This window comes from Heterodontus francisci, chromosome 15, assembly GCF_036365525.1.
Source record: "Heterodontus francisci isolate sHetFra1 chromosome 15, sHetFra1.hap1, whole genome shotgun sequence".
Classification (NCBI taxonomy): Eukaryota; Metazoa; Chordata; class Chondrichthyes; order Heterodontiformes; family Heterodontidae; genus Heterodontus; species Heterodontus francisci.
The window spans coordinates 55115876-55134247 of NC_090385.1; the positions used below are offsets into that span (position 1 = coordinate 55115876).

Here is an 18372-nt window from a genome sequence, read left to right on the forward strand (position 1 = left end):
CCGGAGATAGTGGATGCACTGGTGATCATGTTCCAAAATTCTATAGCTTCTGGAACGGTTCCTACAGATTGGAAGGTAGCAAATGTCATCCCACTATTTAAGAAGGGAGTGAGAGTAAACAGGAAACTACTGTCCTGTTAGCCTTACATCAATGGTAGGGAAAATGTTAGAATCTATTCTAAAGGATGTGATAAATGGACACTTGGATAATAATGATCTGATTGGGCATAGTCAACATGGATTTATGAATGGGAAATCATGTTTGACGAACCTGTTGGAGTTTGTTTGAGAATGTTATTAACAGAATTGATAAAGGAGAGTTGGTAGACGTAGCACACTTGGATTTTCAGAAGGCTTTTAATAAAGTCCCCCACAGGACTTTAGTTAGCAAAATTAAAGCACATGGGATAGGAAGTAATATACTGGCATGGCCTAAGGATTGGTCAATAGGCAGAAAATGGAGAGTAGGAATAAATGGGTCATTCTCGTGTTGGCAGGCTGTGACTAGTGGGATATCACAAGGATCAGTACTTGGGCCCCAGCTGTTCACAATCTATATCAATGATTTGGATGTGGGACCAAATGTAATATTTCCAAGTTTGCAGATGACACAAAACTAGGTGGGAATGTGTATTGTGAGGAAGATGCAAAGTAGCTTCAAGGGGATTTTGACAGACTTAGTGAGAAGGCAAGAATGTGGCAGATGGAATATAATGTGGAAAAATGTGAGGTTATCCATTTTGGTAGGTGGAATAGATGTGCAGAGTATTTCTTAAATGGTAAGAGATTAGAAAGTGTAGATGTACAAAGGGACCTGGGTTTCCTCGTCAATAAGTTACTGAAAGCTAACATGCAGGTGCAGCAAGCAATTAGGAAGGTTAACGGTATGTTAGCCTTTGAGTACAGGAGTAGTGAAGTCTTGCTTCAATGATATAGAACTTTGGTTAGACCACACCTGTGTGCGGTTTTGATCCCCTTACCTTAGGAAGGATATTATTGCCATAGAGGGAGTGCAATGAAGGTTCACCAGACTTGTTCCCGGGATGGCGGGACTGTCCTATGATGAGAGATTGGGGAAACTGGGCCTGTATTCTCTAGAGTTTCGAAGAATGAGTGGTGATCTCATTGAAACCTACAAAATACTTAAAGTGATAGGGTAGATGCAGCTAAGATATTTCTCTTGGTTGGGGAGTGTAGAACCAGGAGACACAATTTCAAAATAAGGGGGAAGCCACTTTGGACAGAGATGAGGAGAAATTTCTTTACTCAGAGGGTTGTGAATCTTTGGAATTCTCTACCCGAGGGGGGCTGTGAAAACTCATTGAGTATGTTTAAAGTAGAGATTGCCAGATTCCTAAATACCAATGACATAAAGGGATATGGGGATAGTGTGGGAAAAAGGCATTGAAGTGGATGATCAGCCATGGTTGCATTGATGGAGCACGCTCGATGGGCTGAATGGCCTACTCCTGCTCCTGCTCCTATGTTCCTATTTTCCTAAACCGATCAGTGCAGCCTTATTTGTCACGGGTAACACATCACATTTCCCATGGAAAGAAAAGAAGGTGGCTGTCTTCCTAAAAGTGCAGGGTCTCACTGATGATGTTCAAGTAGCATCAGGACGCCCAACAACAACCAATCACTCCACTGTAAGACCTGGAGAAAATCAAGATGTAAAGATTCAGCATCATCAACAGATGCTATAGCCTGGGAATAAAACCCTTTCTTCATTAACACAATGACTATCAGTTGCTTCACTGTCTAAATATATAATAATTCATAGTTATAAGTTTTAAAAAATCTATTTATTAAAAAATGCTCATGGACAAAGTACAATAAATATTGCATCTATTCATTTTTCCAATTTGATTTTTTTTGTATACCACAGGTACAATGTGGTATTAGGGTTACTTCCACTGATTACAGGGTGATTGATTCTTCATACAGTTGAACTGCTTCATCCTTTGACCATAAAAGAAATATATGTTCATGTGTGATGATGGTAGGTAAGGACAGAGTCAGGTTACAGCAAACAGGTCTGTGATACCTTCCTCATTCCCCTTGTTCAACAGCTTGTTTATACTCGCTGTCTAGACTCCTTAAGAATGGCCACTTGGATGAGGTACTGGAGTGTGTTGGGTGATCTTAGTGCCTTCAGGAAAGGAGAGAGGAGAAAAAGAAACCCATGAGGTGACTGTTTGACAGGTATTGGAGTTCATAAAAGCATATTCAATTATAAACACAAATATGACTATTTACTTTTCTTCATAATGTCTGTATGGTACAACGTCCTCCTCTTCCTCCCCTTTTGTGAAGGCAGGGTTATCATAGGCATCTGTTGTCTGTGAATGCTGAAGCATGCCAGGATCTGAATGATCCTCATTAAATCCGCCATTAATATGGCCCTTTAAATGTTTCATCTGCACTTCTTCAAACAGCTGCAAGACCTTCAGCCAAAATGTAAGTAACTCATTAACAAGTAAATATTAAACACAGTGTTTACACTTCTGGGACTGAAGTGATTTAGATGTCCAGAATAAATATTTTAAAAGATTCCTGTGATGGTTTAATGAGAAAATATGATACCATTCCCTACACACCAGATGTTTCTGGGTTTGATTCCTGGTTTCTGTTGGGGGGACCATGGGCACTTTAGGGCCACAGCTGGCCTTAATGCTTCTGGCCTAAAAAAGGCCAAACATATAGCTAGGCTTCTCACTCCTGACTGCTACTCAGTGTGGATGTGAATAGGATTAGGTTTGGTTTTGATGGCCTCCTTAGTAGCCTGTTGCACAAAGAAATGGTGACTTGGGTGAACGATCAGTACCCTTGGACTGTACCCCAACAGCAGAAAGGAGCTTCACGAGAAGACGGGGAAAAATAACAATTATACTTTCAAGTATACACATGTTGTGAAGCCAATGTATGTGCTTGTTGGCATTGATATATTGCAAATAAGCCACATATAACAGTTGAAGCAACTCATTTGATCTTGATCCTCAGAATTCAGTTGGGCTAGGGGAGCAAGTGGTCCTGCTGAGTTAGTGTCACTGTTCAATGGGGGTCTCCCCTCTTTTGGATAAAGACTTTCCTCAAAAACAGTTGCAATTTTTTTGGTCAATAAATCAACCATGGTCTTGAAATTGCACATGTTGAATAAAGTATGTAACTGGGCAGAACAATGGTAGGTGAAATGTAATACAGATAAGTTATGTATTGCATACAGGAGGAAAAACAGGCAACGCACTTCACAAACGGAAAATTAATTTAAACTAAATTATGAGAGTAGGACACAGATTCAATCTAGTAAAAATCAGATGTGAGTACAGATATCAGGAAGTTCTTCACAATGAATGATGGGTACATGGAATAGAGTGGTAAGAATGAAAACCCTGGAAGCATTTCTGAATCAATTGGTTGGTAAAATGGTGGGGGGGGGGGGCGGGGGGGGGGAATGCAGGGGCGAGGGGAACTTTACAGCCTTTCTGGATGTATAAACTAAGTGGAGTCAAATGATCTTCCTCATCTGCTATTAATTTGCAAACCTTTAGGTTTTCATTTTTAAAATGATCCCCAATTGCAAGACAACAGCTTTAAAGCCAATTTCAGAGCAAATATGTTACATCAAAGCAACAAGATACTATTCAAAGTATTAGTTATAAATCATACCTGTGATTTGGGCACAAGACCAACTCGAAAGAAACCCAGTGTTCCCGTCTCTATCTTGGTACAGTCCACAACTGTAGAGGCAATGTTCTCAGGTGAAGGCCCATCACACAATACACCATCAACCTGTACCAGGGAAACAGTTTTCTATGAATAAGCGCTATAATTTTATGCGTTAGAAATGATCTTTAAAAGTCAAAGAATAAGTTTTAAACAAACACTACCTTGTCACCAAGTTTGGCAAAAACTTGATTGTGATGAGTAGTGTCTGCTTCTCCAGTTGGATTTGCTGATGTCACTGCTATAGGTCCCACCTGCACTTATACAGAAAGAGATTAGTTAGTACATCAGACTGAGGCAGCCCCATACTCAATCTCTGTTCCTTCTGATTTCAGCCAAAGTGTCTGTAAGGGATAATAATGAACCACAGCACCCTGACAAGTGAGGGGAAAATCAGCAATAGTTCTTGCGCCCGATCATTACGTAAATGACTTCTGCTGAAAAGTGTGAAGGTTAGATGAAACTTGAATCAGGCCCAGATAAAATCCATGCTCTCCCAAGCTCTACAATAATTGGTTTTAAAAAACAGCATCATGTTTTCTCAGTGATCTTCAGTGGATTTTAAGGGTTACGAGTTTGGCCACACGATGTTCATTTTCACATGTGAGGCTTGTGCAGTGCATGTTCTCTCCAATGGTCCTAAATATGTCACATGACCCCAATTTAAGTAAATGCATGGAACTTCTTCCTGTTTCCAGCAGGCATGTGGGCTGCTCGAAAAATGACAAAAGGCAGAAACTCAATGGTAAGTTTTTGTTTCCTCAATTTTGGCTCGCATCCCATTCATGACGAAAAATGGAACAGCAGTGAGATAGAAATCATCCCCCATTTAGCCATGGGATTTAAGAGACGAACATAAGCTTCAACCTCACTTTAAAAGACATTAGCCAAATCCATAGTCTTTCCAAGTATTTAATAATTGCACTATACTGTCCATTATTTTGCATGTAATTCTCTGAAAGGTGCCAAGTATTTCCTTTTTATATATTACAGATTTTGATATAAGACACAGCGTCATTGCAGGTTCATCTAGTATTACCACAGTTTAACAGCATTTTAGTGAAAGTCGAGAGTCATTTAAAATTGGCCCCATAAAATTAAATAATGATGCTATTGTTTAACCATTGAACTAACCATTGTTTCACAGGTATGGACCTTCTCCATTGAAACAAGCAAAGAGCTGCCACTGGATTCAGAGATCAAATAAAGGCAATAAAGCATTTCAAAAAATCACCAGTTATAGCTTGTATACTCAATATCAAGGGACCGATTTGGAAAGCTGAGTATCTCACCTGGTCAATGAGATGTGTAGTAACAGTGCAATCTGGAATCCTAATGGCAATGCTCTGAGGAGTTCCAATGTATTTGTCTGCATGTTTCAGTCCGAATAAGTTCAACCATTCTCCTTTCAATTATAACAACATTTGTTAATAAACATTTCCCCACATTTATTTACCTTATATTTGAACACATGAACAATGTCCATTGCAATGTGGAGTGTTGACATACTAGGACATGAATTCTGACAATAAGGTTTGAGTCTGTGATGCATCTATGGAACGTTCCTGTTCTAATCTTGGCAAACAGGGGAATTTTTAACAGACACTTCACCAAACTGAAAGAAAAAGCAGCTGGCAAGTCCTTCCAGGCTGCATTCTCATACCTCCAAAAAGTAGGCTGCATAGCAGCACTGGGAGAGATACGAGAACAGATTGCCCATCTGCCACTTGAGCTAGAAAATGACACTTGACGCAGTTGATGAGGAGAAAAAAATAAACCAGGATGGGGGGATATGGAAAGTAGCAAAGGGGTCTTACCTCTGGGGACGACAAGACTGATAGATGAAGGCCAAACTCTCTGCATGAAGTCCCAGAGTAGAGGGTTCAACAGATGTTTAGCTGGTTCTAGTTGTGCTACATTGGAGATCCATAGAGACATTGGCCTCTCTTTGGCCTGTTTCTTTGTGCTATGCAAATAAAAAAAGGAAATATCTCAAACATACATTGTGTCTGTCTATTCTATTCTTATAAATCTCAAAGCATCAACATGCTGCAACTACTTATGTATTAAATGACATACCCCATGTAAGTGGTGGAGATTAAGGAGGAAACTGGCTCAGTCATCTTTGAATCCCCATGTATATCACAATAGTTCTTGAATACAAGTAATCAAATGGAGCATTGGACTTCCGATCGGTGTTTTCCTTTTAATCTGAGGGATGTTGTTACTTTACATATACATCCTATGGCAAATGAACTGAAGCTTCATAACTATGATGCGATCCACTCATTTGATGACAGAGTTCTGTACTCCAGTTTTGAAATAAGTCGACACTGACCTAATGAGCATTGAAATGAGATTTCAAAGCTGCAATGTCACCATGTTGGTTGGCAATAAGTTGACAAACAAAGTAGACACTATATTTGCTCCAGTTGAGTGTTCATACTTCTAATCATTATTTATTAACAATAGCAAATCATCTCAGATATGTAACTGCTGTTTACTGTGTCTGAATATAGTGAAAAAGTGGCTTGCAAGATGCTTTACTGCAATAACCCTCCCCTCAAGAATTGAAGATCTTTAGTACTCTCTGAACAAAATTAAACACCCAATACAAAAAAATTCATACTTGTAAGCCTTTTCCACAGCATCTGGACGATTGCAGGCTGCCACCAACACATACACGGTGTCTGTTGGAATACCACATGTGCCTCCATTTTTCATAATCTCTGCAGAAAAAAAAAGTTACAAAAGAAAGAAAACTCATCTTTGAAGCGGAGACACGGACGGCCGGTGAGTCTGATACCAGTGGCAAGCTTGCTGTACAATGTGTCTTTGGGGATCCTGCCATCTTCCATGCGGCTCACATGGCCAAGCCATCTCAAGCACCGCTGACTCAGTAGTGTGTATAAGCTGGGGATGTTGGCCGCCTCGAGGACTTGTGTGTTGGAAATACGGTCCTGCCACCTGATGCCAAGTATTCTCCGGAGGCAGCGAAGATGGAATGAATGGGGTGCATATAACTGCATAGATTCCTTCAATTATAGCCTAACCATTGTCTTGTACAAATGTAACATCACTTCCGTGCTTTTATATTCAATGTCCAATATTTAAAACCCGGCTCTTAGGTTGCCTTTCTGAATGATCTTTTCTGCCCTTCCTCTTACCTTTACAGATCTATGCATTTGCATGCCCAGTTCCTTCATTCTTAAGAATCATACCATTTCGGGTATTTTCCTTTCACTGTTCTTATTTCACATTTCTGTGCCTTCAAAAACCACTACCACATATCTTTCCATCCTATTAACCTGCCTGCATCTTTCTGTAATCTTTCTTACAGTTTGCCAAAATCCTAATTTGGTATCATCAGCAAACTCAGATTTCATTTCTCCAATGTCTTTATCCAAGTCATTTATACAAGAGTTAGTAGACTTGTAGAATAAGTTACCAGGGAAAGTCACTGAACTAGATGGTACTAGTAGGTTCAAGAGACAACTGGATATCTTTATGGAAGGTGTTTTTAATATTTCTAATAATTTTTACATTCCTATATTATTATTTCACAACCATTTCAAATATATCAGGAAACACACCAAGCATAAATCAGCTTTAAAGCTAACAGCCTAGTCTTGATGTGAAAGTAATTACTTGCAGGAAACAGCTGCCTGTCTGCAAGATTAAATTTAAAGAATATTCGTGCAGAAAATAATCTTGTAACGTGGGTTTCAGTGTCTATCCTTAAAGATATGAACATAAAAATGAATTGGCAGAGTTTGTACTTAACGTTTTTCTTAAGTTTTCTTCTGAACCTTACCTGCAATTTTTCTGACTGAGGTGGATTTTCTTGAAGGCAAATGAGGGCATGTGGAGCTGCCCTGTCCAAACCCACACAGGTTCGCCCAGGCATATCCCATGGGCAACTGGGGTCTCTTAAAGCTCTGGTTAAAGAGGGTGGCCAGAAAGCAGTAAAAGCTAATCAAACCAAAAATGATGGTGACCCCAATATCATATCCAAAAGGATTTGAATTAATGGCATCCAATAGAAAGCTGATCAGAATCAACTGAAAGCTGAGAGAAAAGGCAAACCACACGACATTAAGAAAGAAAGTTCCTATCACCACAAAGCAATTAAAAAGCAGGAAACAAATAATCCCTATTGCAATACCAAACCCCCTAGTGCAACCATAGAGACCACCATATCTGGTCAAACCCCAGATTATCCATATTTGAGCATAAAGGATAAAAGCAGAACTTTCCAGGGTTTTACCCCGAGAAAAAGAGATTGAACCACACAGAAGCTGCAGGACACCCCCAGGAATGACTATCCAGGGCAGGACCACAGTGGCTAAAGGTGCAGAGACATTAACTGATACTGTGATGGCAAAGGCAGCCACAACGTTGCAGGCATGGGCTAAAATCTCAGCATCTGAATATCTGGAGTATCCCAAATATGGGCTTTGGGTGTCTTGATCTGATTTCAGAGTTAATGCATTAATCCGAATGAGTAAACCCTTTATGATCCCCTTTCCAGTGGGAATAGTAAGGGATCCGATACTATTGAAAAGGGAAATTAAAGTTAAACAAGCAGAAGCCACAAATATGGCCACACTGACACCTTGTGCACCACCATGAAAAAAACCAATTGGATGAGCTGCTACTGCGATACAATAGGAAACAAAAAAAAGCAAGTAAATTCCATCAACAAGACTCTTACTGGTCATAAACAGAGCCAGAATGAAGAAAAGAACAGCAAGAACAATAGGGACTGGAACTGGAAAGAAGGGTTGATTGTCTTGCCAGAGCTTGTAAAGAAAAGCATAGCCTTCTGCAAATTTTAATATGGAGGTAAAACCAAAGAATGTAGCAGTCAGACTGTCAATGGCTCTGTAAGACAAAGCACAAACAACAATTTGATAGACACCTGCTGTCCACAGCCAGGGCACCTGACCAACAAACAGATTGGACGTTACACCCAAAACTTGGCATCCTAACACACTGGCAGATAGCATGTTTGTAATGTACCCCAGAGCCACTGTGTCATTTTGGATGCTTTCAAATTTCATATGGGAATTATTCTTGGACAGATCAGTCCCTGGGAAAATGATGTTTCCTTTACTTAAAAAAATAAAAGCACGACCCAAGCCGAAGTAAAGCCCTATCGAGGACACAATCAAATAATTTGAAGCTACTGCAGAACGACCAAAAGATTGATCATATAATGCGACAATTTCATGGGCAGTAGCAAGAGAGATAGCAAAAGCAATGAAAGCCACAATCACATCCTTTTGGATTAATCCCACAACCCCGATGATGAAAAGCCCCAAGACGAAAGCTGAGTAGCCAGGGACCAAAGCATTCCTGATACCATCACCTTGAACTACCTTCTCCCCAATCAAGAGGTAAATAAGACCAGTTCCACACCAGAGAGCTGATACTGTCAGGCACAGGTTCACAAATAGTATAGCATGACTTGAACACTTCCTTATACCTGTAGAAAAAACAATTAGAAAAAAAAGTAAAGGAGACTGCATAGGTTTCATATCTATATATGTACATCAAACTGCATCGAGTGTATAGCATGCAAATGGGCCTTTTGCCCATAAGGTCTATGCTGTACACAAGCTTCCTTCCACCCTACTTCATTTAACTCTATCATCTTATCCTTCTATTCTTTGCTTCCTCATTTGCTTATTTAGCTTCCCCTTAAAAGCATCTATGGTATTTGCCTCAACTACTCCTTGTGGTAGTGCATTCCACATTCTTACCACTCTTTGAGTGAAGAAATTTCTCCTGAATTCCCTATTGGATTTATTAGTGATACTTATGACCTCTAGTTTTGGACTTGCCTGGAAGTGGAAACATCTTCTCTACATCTACCCTATCAATCTCTTTCATTATCTCAAAGACCTCTATCAGGTTACCTCTCAGCTTTCTCTTTTCTATTAAAAGGAACCCCAGACTGTTCTAATAATTATATGCTCTCTGTGCTGGCTGCTCAAATCCCCTATATCCTCTTTAATATATGGAGGCCAGAACTGTGCACAGTATTCCAAGTGAGGTCTAACCAAGGCTCGTTAAAAGCGAAAAAGTTATGTTAAACTTGTAAATTCTATCCCTCTAGAAAATGAACTCCAGTGTTTGGTTTTCTATTTTTAAATGGCCTTATTGACCTGCTTTGTTACTTTTGGTGATTTGTGTATCTGTATATTGAAATCAAGGGGACCAGATAGCTCAGTGAGCCAACATGTGGTTTAACATCAGTGTGGGTACAATTCCTGTTGTGGGCTGAGGAAGACAACAGGAAACCATCTCATATACCCTTTTATAAAAGCAAAATACTGCAGATGCTGGAAATCTGAAACAAAAGTAAGAAATGCTGGAAATACTCAGCAGGTCTGGCAGCATCTGTGGAGAGAGGAGCAGAGTTAACGTTTCAGGTCAGTAACCTTTCATCAGAACTGGCAAAGGTTAGAAATGTAATAGGTTTTAAGCAAATAAAGTGAGGGTGGGGCAAGAGATAACAAAAGGAAGGTGTTGATAGGACAGGGTCACAGAGAATAACTGACAAGCAGGTCATGGAGCAAAGGCAAATGCTATGTTAATGGTGTGCTGAAAGACAAAGTGTTATTGCAGGGAGGGTGTTAATTGACAGAAAAATGAACAGCCTTGGCCCAAAGCACAAACATGAAAAAAACCATGGGCAGGCACAAGGTAAACAAAAATGATGAAACAAACTAAAATAAAATAGAAATTTAAAAAAAAGAAAAATAACTAAAAATAAAAAGCGGGGAGGGGCCGTCATGCTCTGAAATTATTGGACACAATGTTCAGTCCAGCAGGCTGTAGCATGCCTAATCAGTAAAAGATTGCTGTTCCTCGAGCTTGTGTTGACTGGAACACAGCAGCAAGCCCAGGACAGAGATGTGGGCATGAGAGCAGGGGGTTGTGTCGAAATGGCAAGCAACTAGAAACTTGAGGTCATGCTTTCAGACTGAGCGGAGGTGTTCTGCACAGCGGTCACCCAATCTGCATTTAGTCTCCCCAGTGTAGAGGAGACCACATCGTGAGCAGCGAATACATTATGCTTAATTGAAAGAAGTACAAGTAAATCGCTGCTTCACCTGAAAGGAGTGTTTGGGGCCTTGGATAGTGAGTAGAGAGGAGGTAAAAGGTCAGGTATTACACCTCCTGCGATTGCGTGGGAAGGGGACGAGGTGTTGGGGGTAATGAAGGAGTGGACCAGGGTGTTGCAGAGGGAACGTTCCCTTCGGAATGCTGACAGGGGAGGGGAGCGGAAGATGCGTTTGGTAGTGGCATCACACTGGACGTGGCGGAAATGGCGGAGGATGATCCTTTGGACATGGAGACTGGTGGGGTGGAAAGTGAGGACTAGGGGAACCCTGTTGTGGTTTTGGGAGGGAGGGAAAGGGGTGAGGGTAGAGGTGCGGGAAATGGGCCGGACACAGTTGAGGGCCCTGTCAACCACACTGGGGGGAGAATCATAGAAACATAGAGAAGGAGTAGGCCATTTGGCCCTTCGAGCCTGCTCCACCATTCATTATGATCATGGCTGATCATCCAACTCAGTAGCCTGTTCCCACCTTCGCCCCATACCCTTTGATCCCTTTAGACCCAAGAGCTATATCTAACTCCTTTTTGAAAACATTCAATGTTTTGGCTCAACTGTTTTCTGTGGTAGCGAATTCCACAGGCTCACCACTCTCTGGGTGAAGACATTTCTCCTCATCTGAGTCCTGAAAGGTTTACCCCGCATCCTTAGACTATGAGCCTTGGTTCTGGAGTCCCCCACCATTGGGAACATCCTTCCTGCATCTACCCTGTCAAGTCCTGTTAGAATTTTATAGGTTTCTATGAGAATCCCCCCTCACTCTTCTGAACTCCAGCAAATATAATCTTAACCGACTCAATCTCTCCTCATTTGTCAGTCCCGCCATCCCAGGAATCAGTCTGGTAAACCTTCGCTGCACTCCCTCGATAGCAAGAACATCCTTCCTCAGATAAGGAGACCAAAACTGCACACAATATTCCAGGTGTGGCCTCACCAAGGCCCTGTATAATTGCAGCAAGACATCCCAGTACTCGAATCCTCTCGCTATGAAGGCCAACATACCATTTGCCTTTTTTACCGCCTGTTGCACCTCAGTTGAGGAAAAAGGAAGATATATCAGAAGTGCTGTCGTGGAAGCACGATCAGAGCAGATGCGTCGGAGACGGAGAAACTGAAACAATGGAATGGGGTCCTTACAGGAGGCAGGGTGTGAAGAGGTATAGTCGAGGTTGCTGCGGGAGTCAGTGGGTTTATAATGAATATTAGTAGACAGCCTATCCCCAGAGATGGAGACAGAGAAGTTGAGGAAGGGAAGGGAAGTGTCGGAGATGGACCATGTAAAGGTGAGAGAAGGGTGGAAATTGGAAGCAACGTTGATAAAGTTTTACAGTTCGGGGCGGGAGCAGGAAACGGCACCGATAAAGCCATCAATGTACTGGAAAAAGAGTTAGAGGAGGGGGCCTGAGTAGGATTGGAACAAGGAATGTTCGACATATTGCACAAAAAGACACACATAACTAGGACTCATGCGGGTACCCATAGCAACCCCTTTTACTTGAAGGAAGTGAGTGGAGTTGAAGGAGAAGTTGTTCAATGTGGGAACAAGTTCAACCAGGAGGAGGAGGGTAGTGGTGGATGGGGACTGGTTGAGCCTCTGTTCAAGGAAGAAGCTGAGAGCCCTCAAACCATCCTGGTGGGGGATGGAGGTGTAGAGAGATCGAACATCCATAGTGAAAAGGAGGCAGTTGGGGCCAGGAAACTGGAAATTGTCAAAATGACATAGGGCGTCAGAAGAGTCATGGATGTAGGTGGGAAGATACTGGACCCGGAGAGAAAAGATAGTCAAGATAGGAAGAAATAAGTTCAGTGGGGCAGGAACAGGCTGAAACAATGGGTCTGCCTGGACAGTCCTGTTCGTGGATTTTAGGAAGGTGGTAGAAGTATGCTGTCTGGGGTTGCGGGACTATGAGGTTGAAAGCTGTAGAGGGAAGATCTCCAGAAGAGTTGAAGGTCAGTGACCGTCCTGTGGACAGTAGATTGATGTTCGGTGATGGGGTCATGGTCCAGGGGGAGGTAGGAAGAAGTGTCTGAGAGTTGGCTCTGAGCCTCTGCAAGGTAGAGAAGCCAGAGAACATCAGCACTACCCCTATCTACAGGTTTGATGACAATGTCGGTGTTAGTCCTGAGAGAACGGAGTGCAGCAAGTTCAGAGGGAGACAGGTTACAGTGAGTGAGGGGGGCAGAGAAATTGAGACGTCCGCTCTCTCACCGACAGTTTTCAATGAAAAGTTCCAAGAGGGGTAACAGGCCAGAGGGAGGGGTCTAGATGGAGGGAGAATGCTGGAGGCGGGTGAATGGGTCTGCTGGTCAGGGGGTGGACTCCTGGTCAAACAAGTGACCCCGGAGGCGAAGGCGACTCTTTTCCCTAGTAATGCTCATCTCTCCTGTTGTTGGGCAGATCACTGCCATGGCATGGCACCCTTAAATCCCTTTTCTCAGGTACCCCATTCAGACTCATCATCCAAGCAGTATATTGCCTCCTTATTCTTCCTACCAAAATGCACCACCTCACACATATATATAGAAATTAATTTGCCAATCACATGTCCATTCTGCAAGCAATAAATGCCTTCCTGCATTTCTTCCATACATTCTTCCTTTGTGTTAACCACACTTCCCAATTTGGTGTCATCTGCAAATATTGAAATTGTATCAAGTCCAAATCATTAATGTAAATTGTGAATAATAGTGGTCCCAGCAACAAATAATCCCTGTGGAACCCCATTTCCCACCTTTTGCCAGTCTGTGGAGCTACCCTTAACCTCTACCTCCTGTTTTCTCTTCTGTACTCAGCATCCTCTTCTCTCCTCTTTGGCCTCCTTGTCTCGGAAGACAATGGGTAAGCGCCTGGAGGTGGTCAGTGGTTTGTGGAGCAGTGCCTGGAGTGGCTATAAAGGCCAATACGACAGTGAAAAAATTGGTTGTCGGGGCTCTTACACAGTTGGCTCTCCCCTTGCGCTTCTGTCTTTTTTCCTGCCAACTGCTAGGTCTCTTCGACTCGCCACACTTTAGCCCCGACTTTATGGCTGCCCGTCAGCTCTGGCAATCGCTGGCAACTGACTCCCACGACTTGTGATCAATGTCACAGGACTTCATGTCGCGTTTGCAGACGTCTTTAAAGCGGAGACATGGACGGCCGGTAGGTCTGATACCAGTGGCGAGCTCGCTGTACAATGTGTCCTTGGGGATCCTGCCATCTTCCATGCGGCTCACATGGCCAAGCTCAGAATGCACACAAGCATATACATATGTCTTTAATGGGCCCACCTTCCCTTTATCACTGTTTCTTAATATATTTATAAAAATGTCTATTTTTAGCTTTCATATCCTTTGAAAGTTTTTTTCATATTCCCATTTTGCACCTCATTATTTCTTTGCATCACGGTTTTTTTTTACAGCTCTCCCAGTCCAAAATATTTGACCTTTTTCTTGCATTTGTACAAGCCGTTCCTTTGCGTTTGTTACTGTTTCTTTCTTCATTTGTTAGCCTTGGTTGTTTAACTACAGGAGCTGCCTTTTAGGGGTATATACTTGTTTTGTATTGAACCAAATATTTCATTTCATTTCTTATCCCTGAGAAGTTTGCCTTACCTAAATTTATACCAGGCATTGGTGAAGCCAGATGTGGAGTACTATTTGCAGTTTTGGTCTCCTTACCCAAGGAAGGACATACTTGTCTTAGATTGAGGGCAATGACGATTCACTAGACTGGTTCGTGGGATGAGGGGATTGTCCTATGAGGAGAGATTGAGTAGATTGGGCCTACATTTCCTGGAGTTTAGAAGAATGAGAGGTGATCTAATTGAAACATGTAAAAATCTTAAGGGGCTTGACAGGGTAGATGCTGAGAAAATGTTCCCCTGGCTGATGAATCAAGAACATGGGGTCAGTCTCAGAATAAGGGGTTGGCCAATCAGGACTAAGATGAGGAGAAATTTCTTCACTGAAAGGATTGTGAATCTTTGGAACTCTCTACTCCAGAGAGCTGTGGATGCTCAGTCGTTGAGTATATTCAAGACAGAGGTTGATAGGTTTTTTTGGGTACTAAGGGAATTGAGGAATATGGAGATAGTGCAGTGAGATGGAGTTGAGGTAGAAGATCAGCCATAATTCTTGTTGAATGGTGGAGCAGGCTCGATGGCCAAATGGCCTACTCCAACTCCTATTTATAATGTTCTTTTGACTCCCTCTGCTGCCTTTCAAATCTAGTATCAAATTTAATCAGATTATGTTTCCTACTTGCAAGATGTTTCCTTACTCTCAGGCTGTTAACTAATTCTGGTTCAGTGGTCATCACTATATCTGGTTATTATCTTTCTTATCTTCCTCCACAGATGTAATGCACGTGATTCTTTACAGTTTTTCGCAGTCTTTGTCTATTCACTGATTTGCATTTTATTCCATTTAGGATTAGTTTTACAAACACATGTACACACACACACCTAAACAAGAAAACTACATTGAATAGACCAAATAGCTATCTTCCATTCAAAATAAACTTCAATTACCATTAAAATTACAACTATAAATAACTTTAAAAAAAAACACAAGACTGTCTTATTAGAAATTAACATTAAGGGCAAACTGGTCAATGTGCATAGATAAGATACTTTCTATGTCAAAGCAGCAGAAGTAAAGATTTGCAGTTGTGAGTGAGGAAGAGAGGGGATTGTTTGATGGAGAGGCCAGAGAGCTCACTGTACATGAAAACAATTTGGCTTTTAACTGTAACCATTTTACAATGAGGGCAATAGATTTATTTTAGATACTTTTTAATATCATATCAGCAGTTTAACATCTGAAAAAATAAATCTTGCCAGCACAACATTAACAATGGATGTTCAGGCAGCTTCGTCGGAAAATTGTTTTCTTTAAAAACAAACAAAAGTGGACCACCCCTTACCATAATTTGTGATAATTGGTAACCTGTTGCACTGAAGACACAATTACAGTTGTTTAGAAATAAAGACTGTATTTATATTGTGCCTTTTGTGACCTCAGAATGTTACAAACACTTTACAGGAAATGAAGTACTTTTTGAAATGTAGTCACTGTTGTAATGTAGGAAACATGGCAGCCAATTTGTGCACAGGAAGCTCCCACAAACAGCAATGCGATAATGCCCAGATAATCTGTTTTAGTGGTGATAGTTGAAGGATATATGTTGGCCTGCACACCAGGGTTAACCTCCCTGCTCTTCTTCAAAACAGCACCACTTGAGTGGGCAGATGGGGGTTTAATGTCTTATTCTCGAATGTGTTTTAAAATGAAGTGAACTAAATGGCTTAAGAGGTGCTATTCCCATCTTCCAACATCTTCCATCAATATTAGAAAGTGAGTCTTCAGGAACATCATTCTGGTTTATACAACTGCCAATTTGAACTGTAAACTCATGTAGATAAGCATCTTAAGTATCAGGTGAAGCCAACTGATGACTGAATTTGGAAATGCACCAACTGATTTTGTAATGAATCATACCGACCAGGAAGGTCACAGGCTCCAATCCTGGTCTGTTCTAAATTAGTGGATCTCACCTGGGGTAGAAATTGGGGTAATACGATTGAACCTTTGGGCCAAAGAGCAGGAAACAACCATATTTCCCGCTCAATATTCCGTGACCTCTGCTTAAAAGTGCTATGTATGGATTTTGGTTGAGAACTTGGTTGAACTTGGCTTTGATGCTTGCTTGGCTAATATTTTGTCTGTTTATATTGGTTCGGCCTGCACATGAAGAAGGCAGAGTCAAGGAGGGCTAGTTAGTAGCACTGGAGCTGCATCCCACTAGAAGTTGGCACTTTTAGAAAATTTGAGGTGGGTGGGGTTGGTTGAAGAAATGGAAGATCAATTAAATGTCTGGCGTGACTGCTTTCAGCAAAATTGTCTCAAGTAATATTACTGCGCCCAAAATTCTGTTCAGGAAAGTGTTACGACATTGGAGAGTGTGCTAACAAGACTGCAGCGAGAAGTTAAACTGCAATACAAAAGACTGGAATGCCCCCAACTATAACGGATCCTATATTCTATGATGTTTGTCCAGTATTTGTACTATCCTGCTGCTTACCAGTATAGCCCAGGAGAGCCGCCACGATAAGTAGTAAAACTCCGAGAGCCGAACTGGGAATCAGCGGGACTCTGCTGTAGTGTTTCACAGCCAGCAACAGCGCACCTGATACACAAAAGGAAATAAACAAGGCATTTAAAAAAACAAGCAACAGGGAAGAAATGACTTTAATGAATCAACTAGAGAAATTTAATTTCAGCGTTTACCTGCACATGTACCTAGAATTCCCACGGAATAGTGCAGCGTCTCGGTGGCTTCGTCCTTTTGCGGCATCTCAAGGTCCAGCAGTGTAAAGATTTGTTGAACGCTTGCTACCTGAGCTGAGCTCTATGAAATGTGATAATTCTCTTTAGTATTTCAGAAGGACGCCTGTCTGATCTCTGTAATGTGTTGCTACTAACTTTCCAATCCCCGCTTTCGCCAGCAGAATGCGTTACTGCTTCTTTATAACAACTCTCCGCACCCTCCTTTCAGAGTTCCAGATTATACACTATTGGATATGCAAATCCAGGAAACGTCCAATCGGGAGTTTCACACACACGCTCTGATTTTCATACAGGAGTTCTTTGAGACAGAACATCCGTTTGTTTTCAAAGATTCTAAAATGGTGATTGAAGTGAAAAGATATTTATAATATAACAGCCTGGCGTCCGTTTTATAATTAAATAGAACATGAAATTGTCAAATACAGAGAGACACAGTCACAGACACAGGTGCGAGATATCTCCTGGGGAAAATATTAATGATAAATAGGCTGCTGTTTCAGAGAGAGTTTTAAAGATGGGATCCATTCCGGATTAGCAGAAATTACAAACTTCTCGCTTACCACCGAACCTATACCGTAGGGGCGGGGGGGAGGGGGGAAGGTGGAAAACAGCAATTTATATACATAAGGAACTGAAATAGAAAATACTCGAATGAACCCATTAAGAGACGGGCGAGGTCCTGTAATTGAGACAGTTCCTCCACCCAAAACTTTAATCTTTCCTCCGATAGATTGTGAGCCACGGGCTGTGTTTTGTTTTATTTACAATTATCAGCATTTACGATTTTATCTCAAGAAGGGAGGATGTTGGAAACCTGAAATAATCCAGATATTCGAGCTGCGGAAACAGACCGTTTTCCCATTAAATCCAACATGGGTAGAAAAAGGACAATGTTAGCATTAAGAGCAAAGGGAAATGTTACGAATAGGACCGGGGTTAGTCGAAACGATGACACTAGTCAGACTGTGGCTGGGCGGAAAATAGTCTCTATTGACACAGGAACTGAATTCAAGTCGAAAAAGGGTAGAAAAGACATCAGATTCAGATATCGGATAGGATAGATTTTCCTTTTGGTGTTGGGAAATCTATTCAATTTCTGGTTCTCAGTCTGTCGCTAAATCATTAATAAATAATTGGGACCCGGCTATCACACTGTATTTCAGAACTATTGGTCAAGGACGGGAAAAATC

General features: G+C 41.5%; 2 protein-coding genes across 2 annotated transcripts in view; one reads left to right on the forward strand and one right to left on the reverse strand.

Moving 5' to 3' along the window:
- Positions 1–5645, forward strand: part of srpx2 (sushi-repeat containing protein X-linked 2) — a 126250-nt gene extending 120605 nt beyond the window's left edge. The window contains exons 11-12 of the mRNA XM_068047579.1: positions 4425–4471; positions 4874–5645. Coding sequence (XP_067903680.1) covers positions 4425–4471; positions 4874–4893 — 67 coding nt within the window. The 3' untranslated portion in view covers positions 4894–5645. The remainder of the gene's footprint in view (positions 1–4424; positions 4472–4873) is intronic.
- Positions 1825–17361, reverse strand: LOC137377670 (uncharacterized). Its single transcript, XM_068047577.1, has 10 exons — positions 17123–17361; positions 16917–17021; positions 7541–9214; positions 6356–6455; positions 5544–5692; positions 5019–5131; positions 3891–3980; positions 3670–3792; positions 2260–2447; positions 1825–2152 (listed from the first exon to the last, which is right to left on the reverse strand). Exons 1-10 carry the CDS (start codon positions 17187–17189, stop codon positions 2146–2148), a joined length of 2616 nt encoding a protein of 871 aa, XP_067903678.1. The 5' UTR covers positions 17190–17361; the 3' UTR covers positions 1825–2145.
- Positions 17362–18372: the final 1011 nt, after the last annotated feature.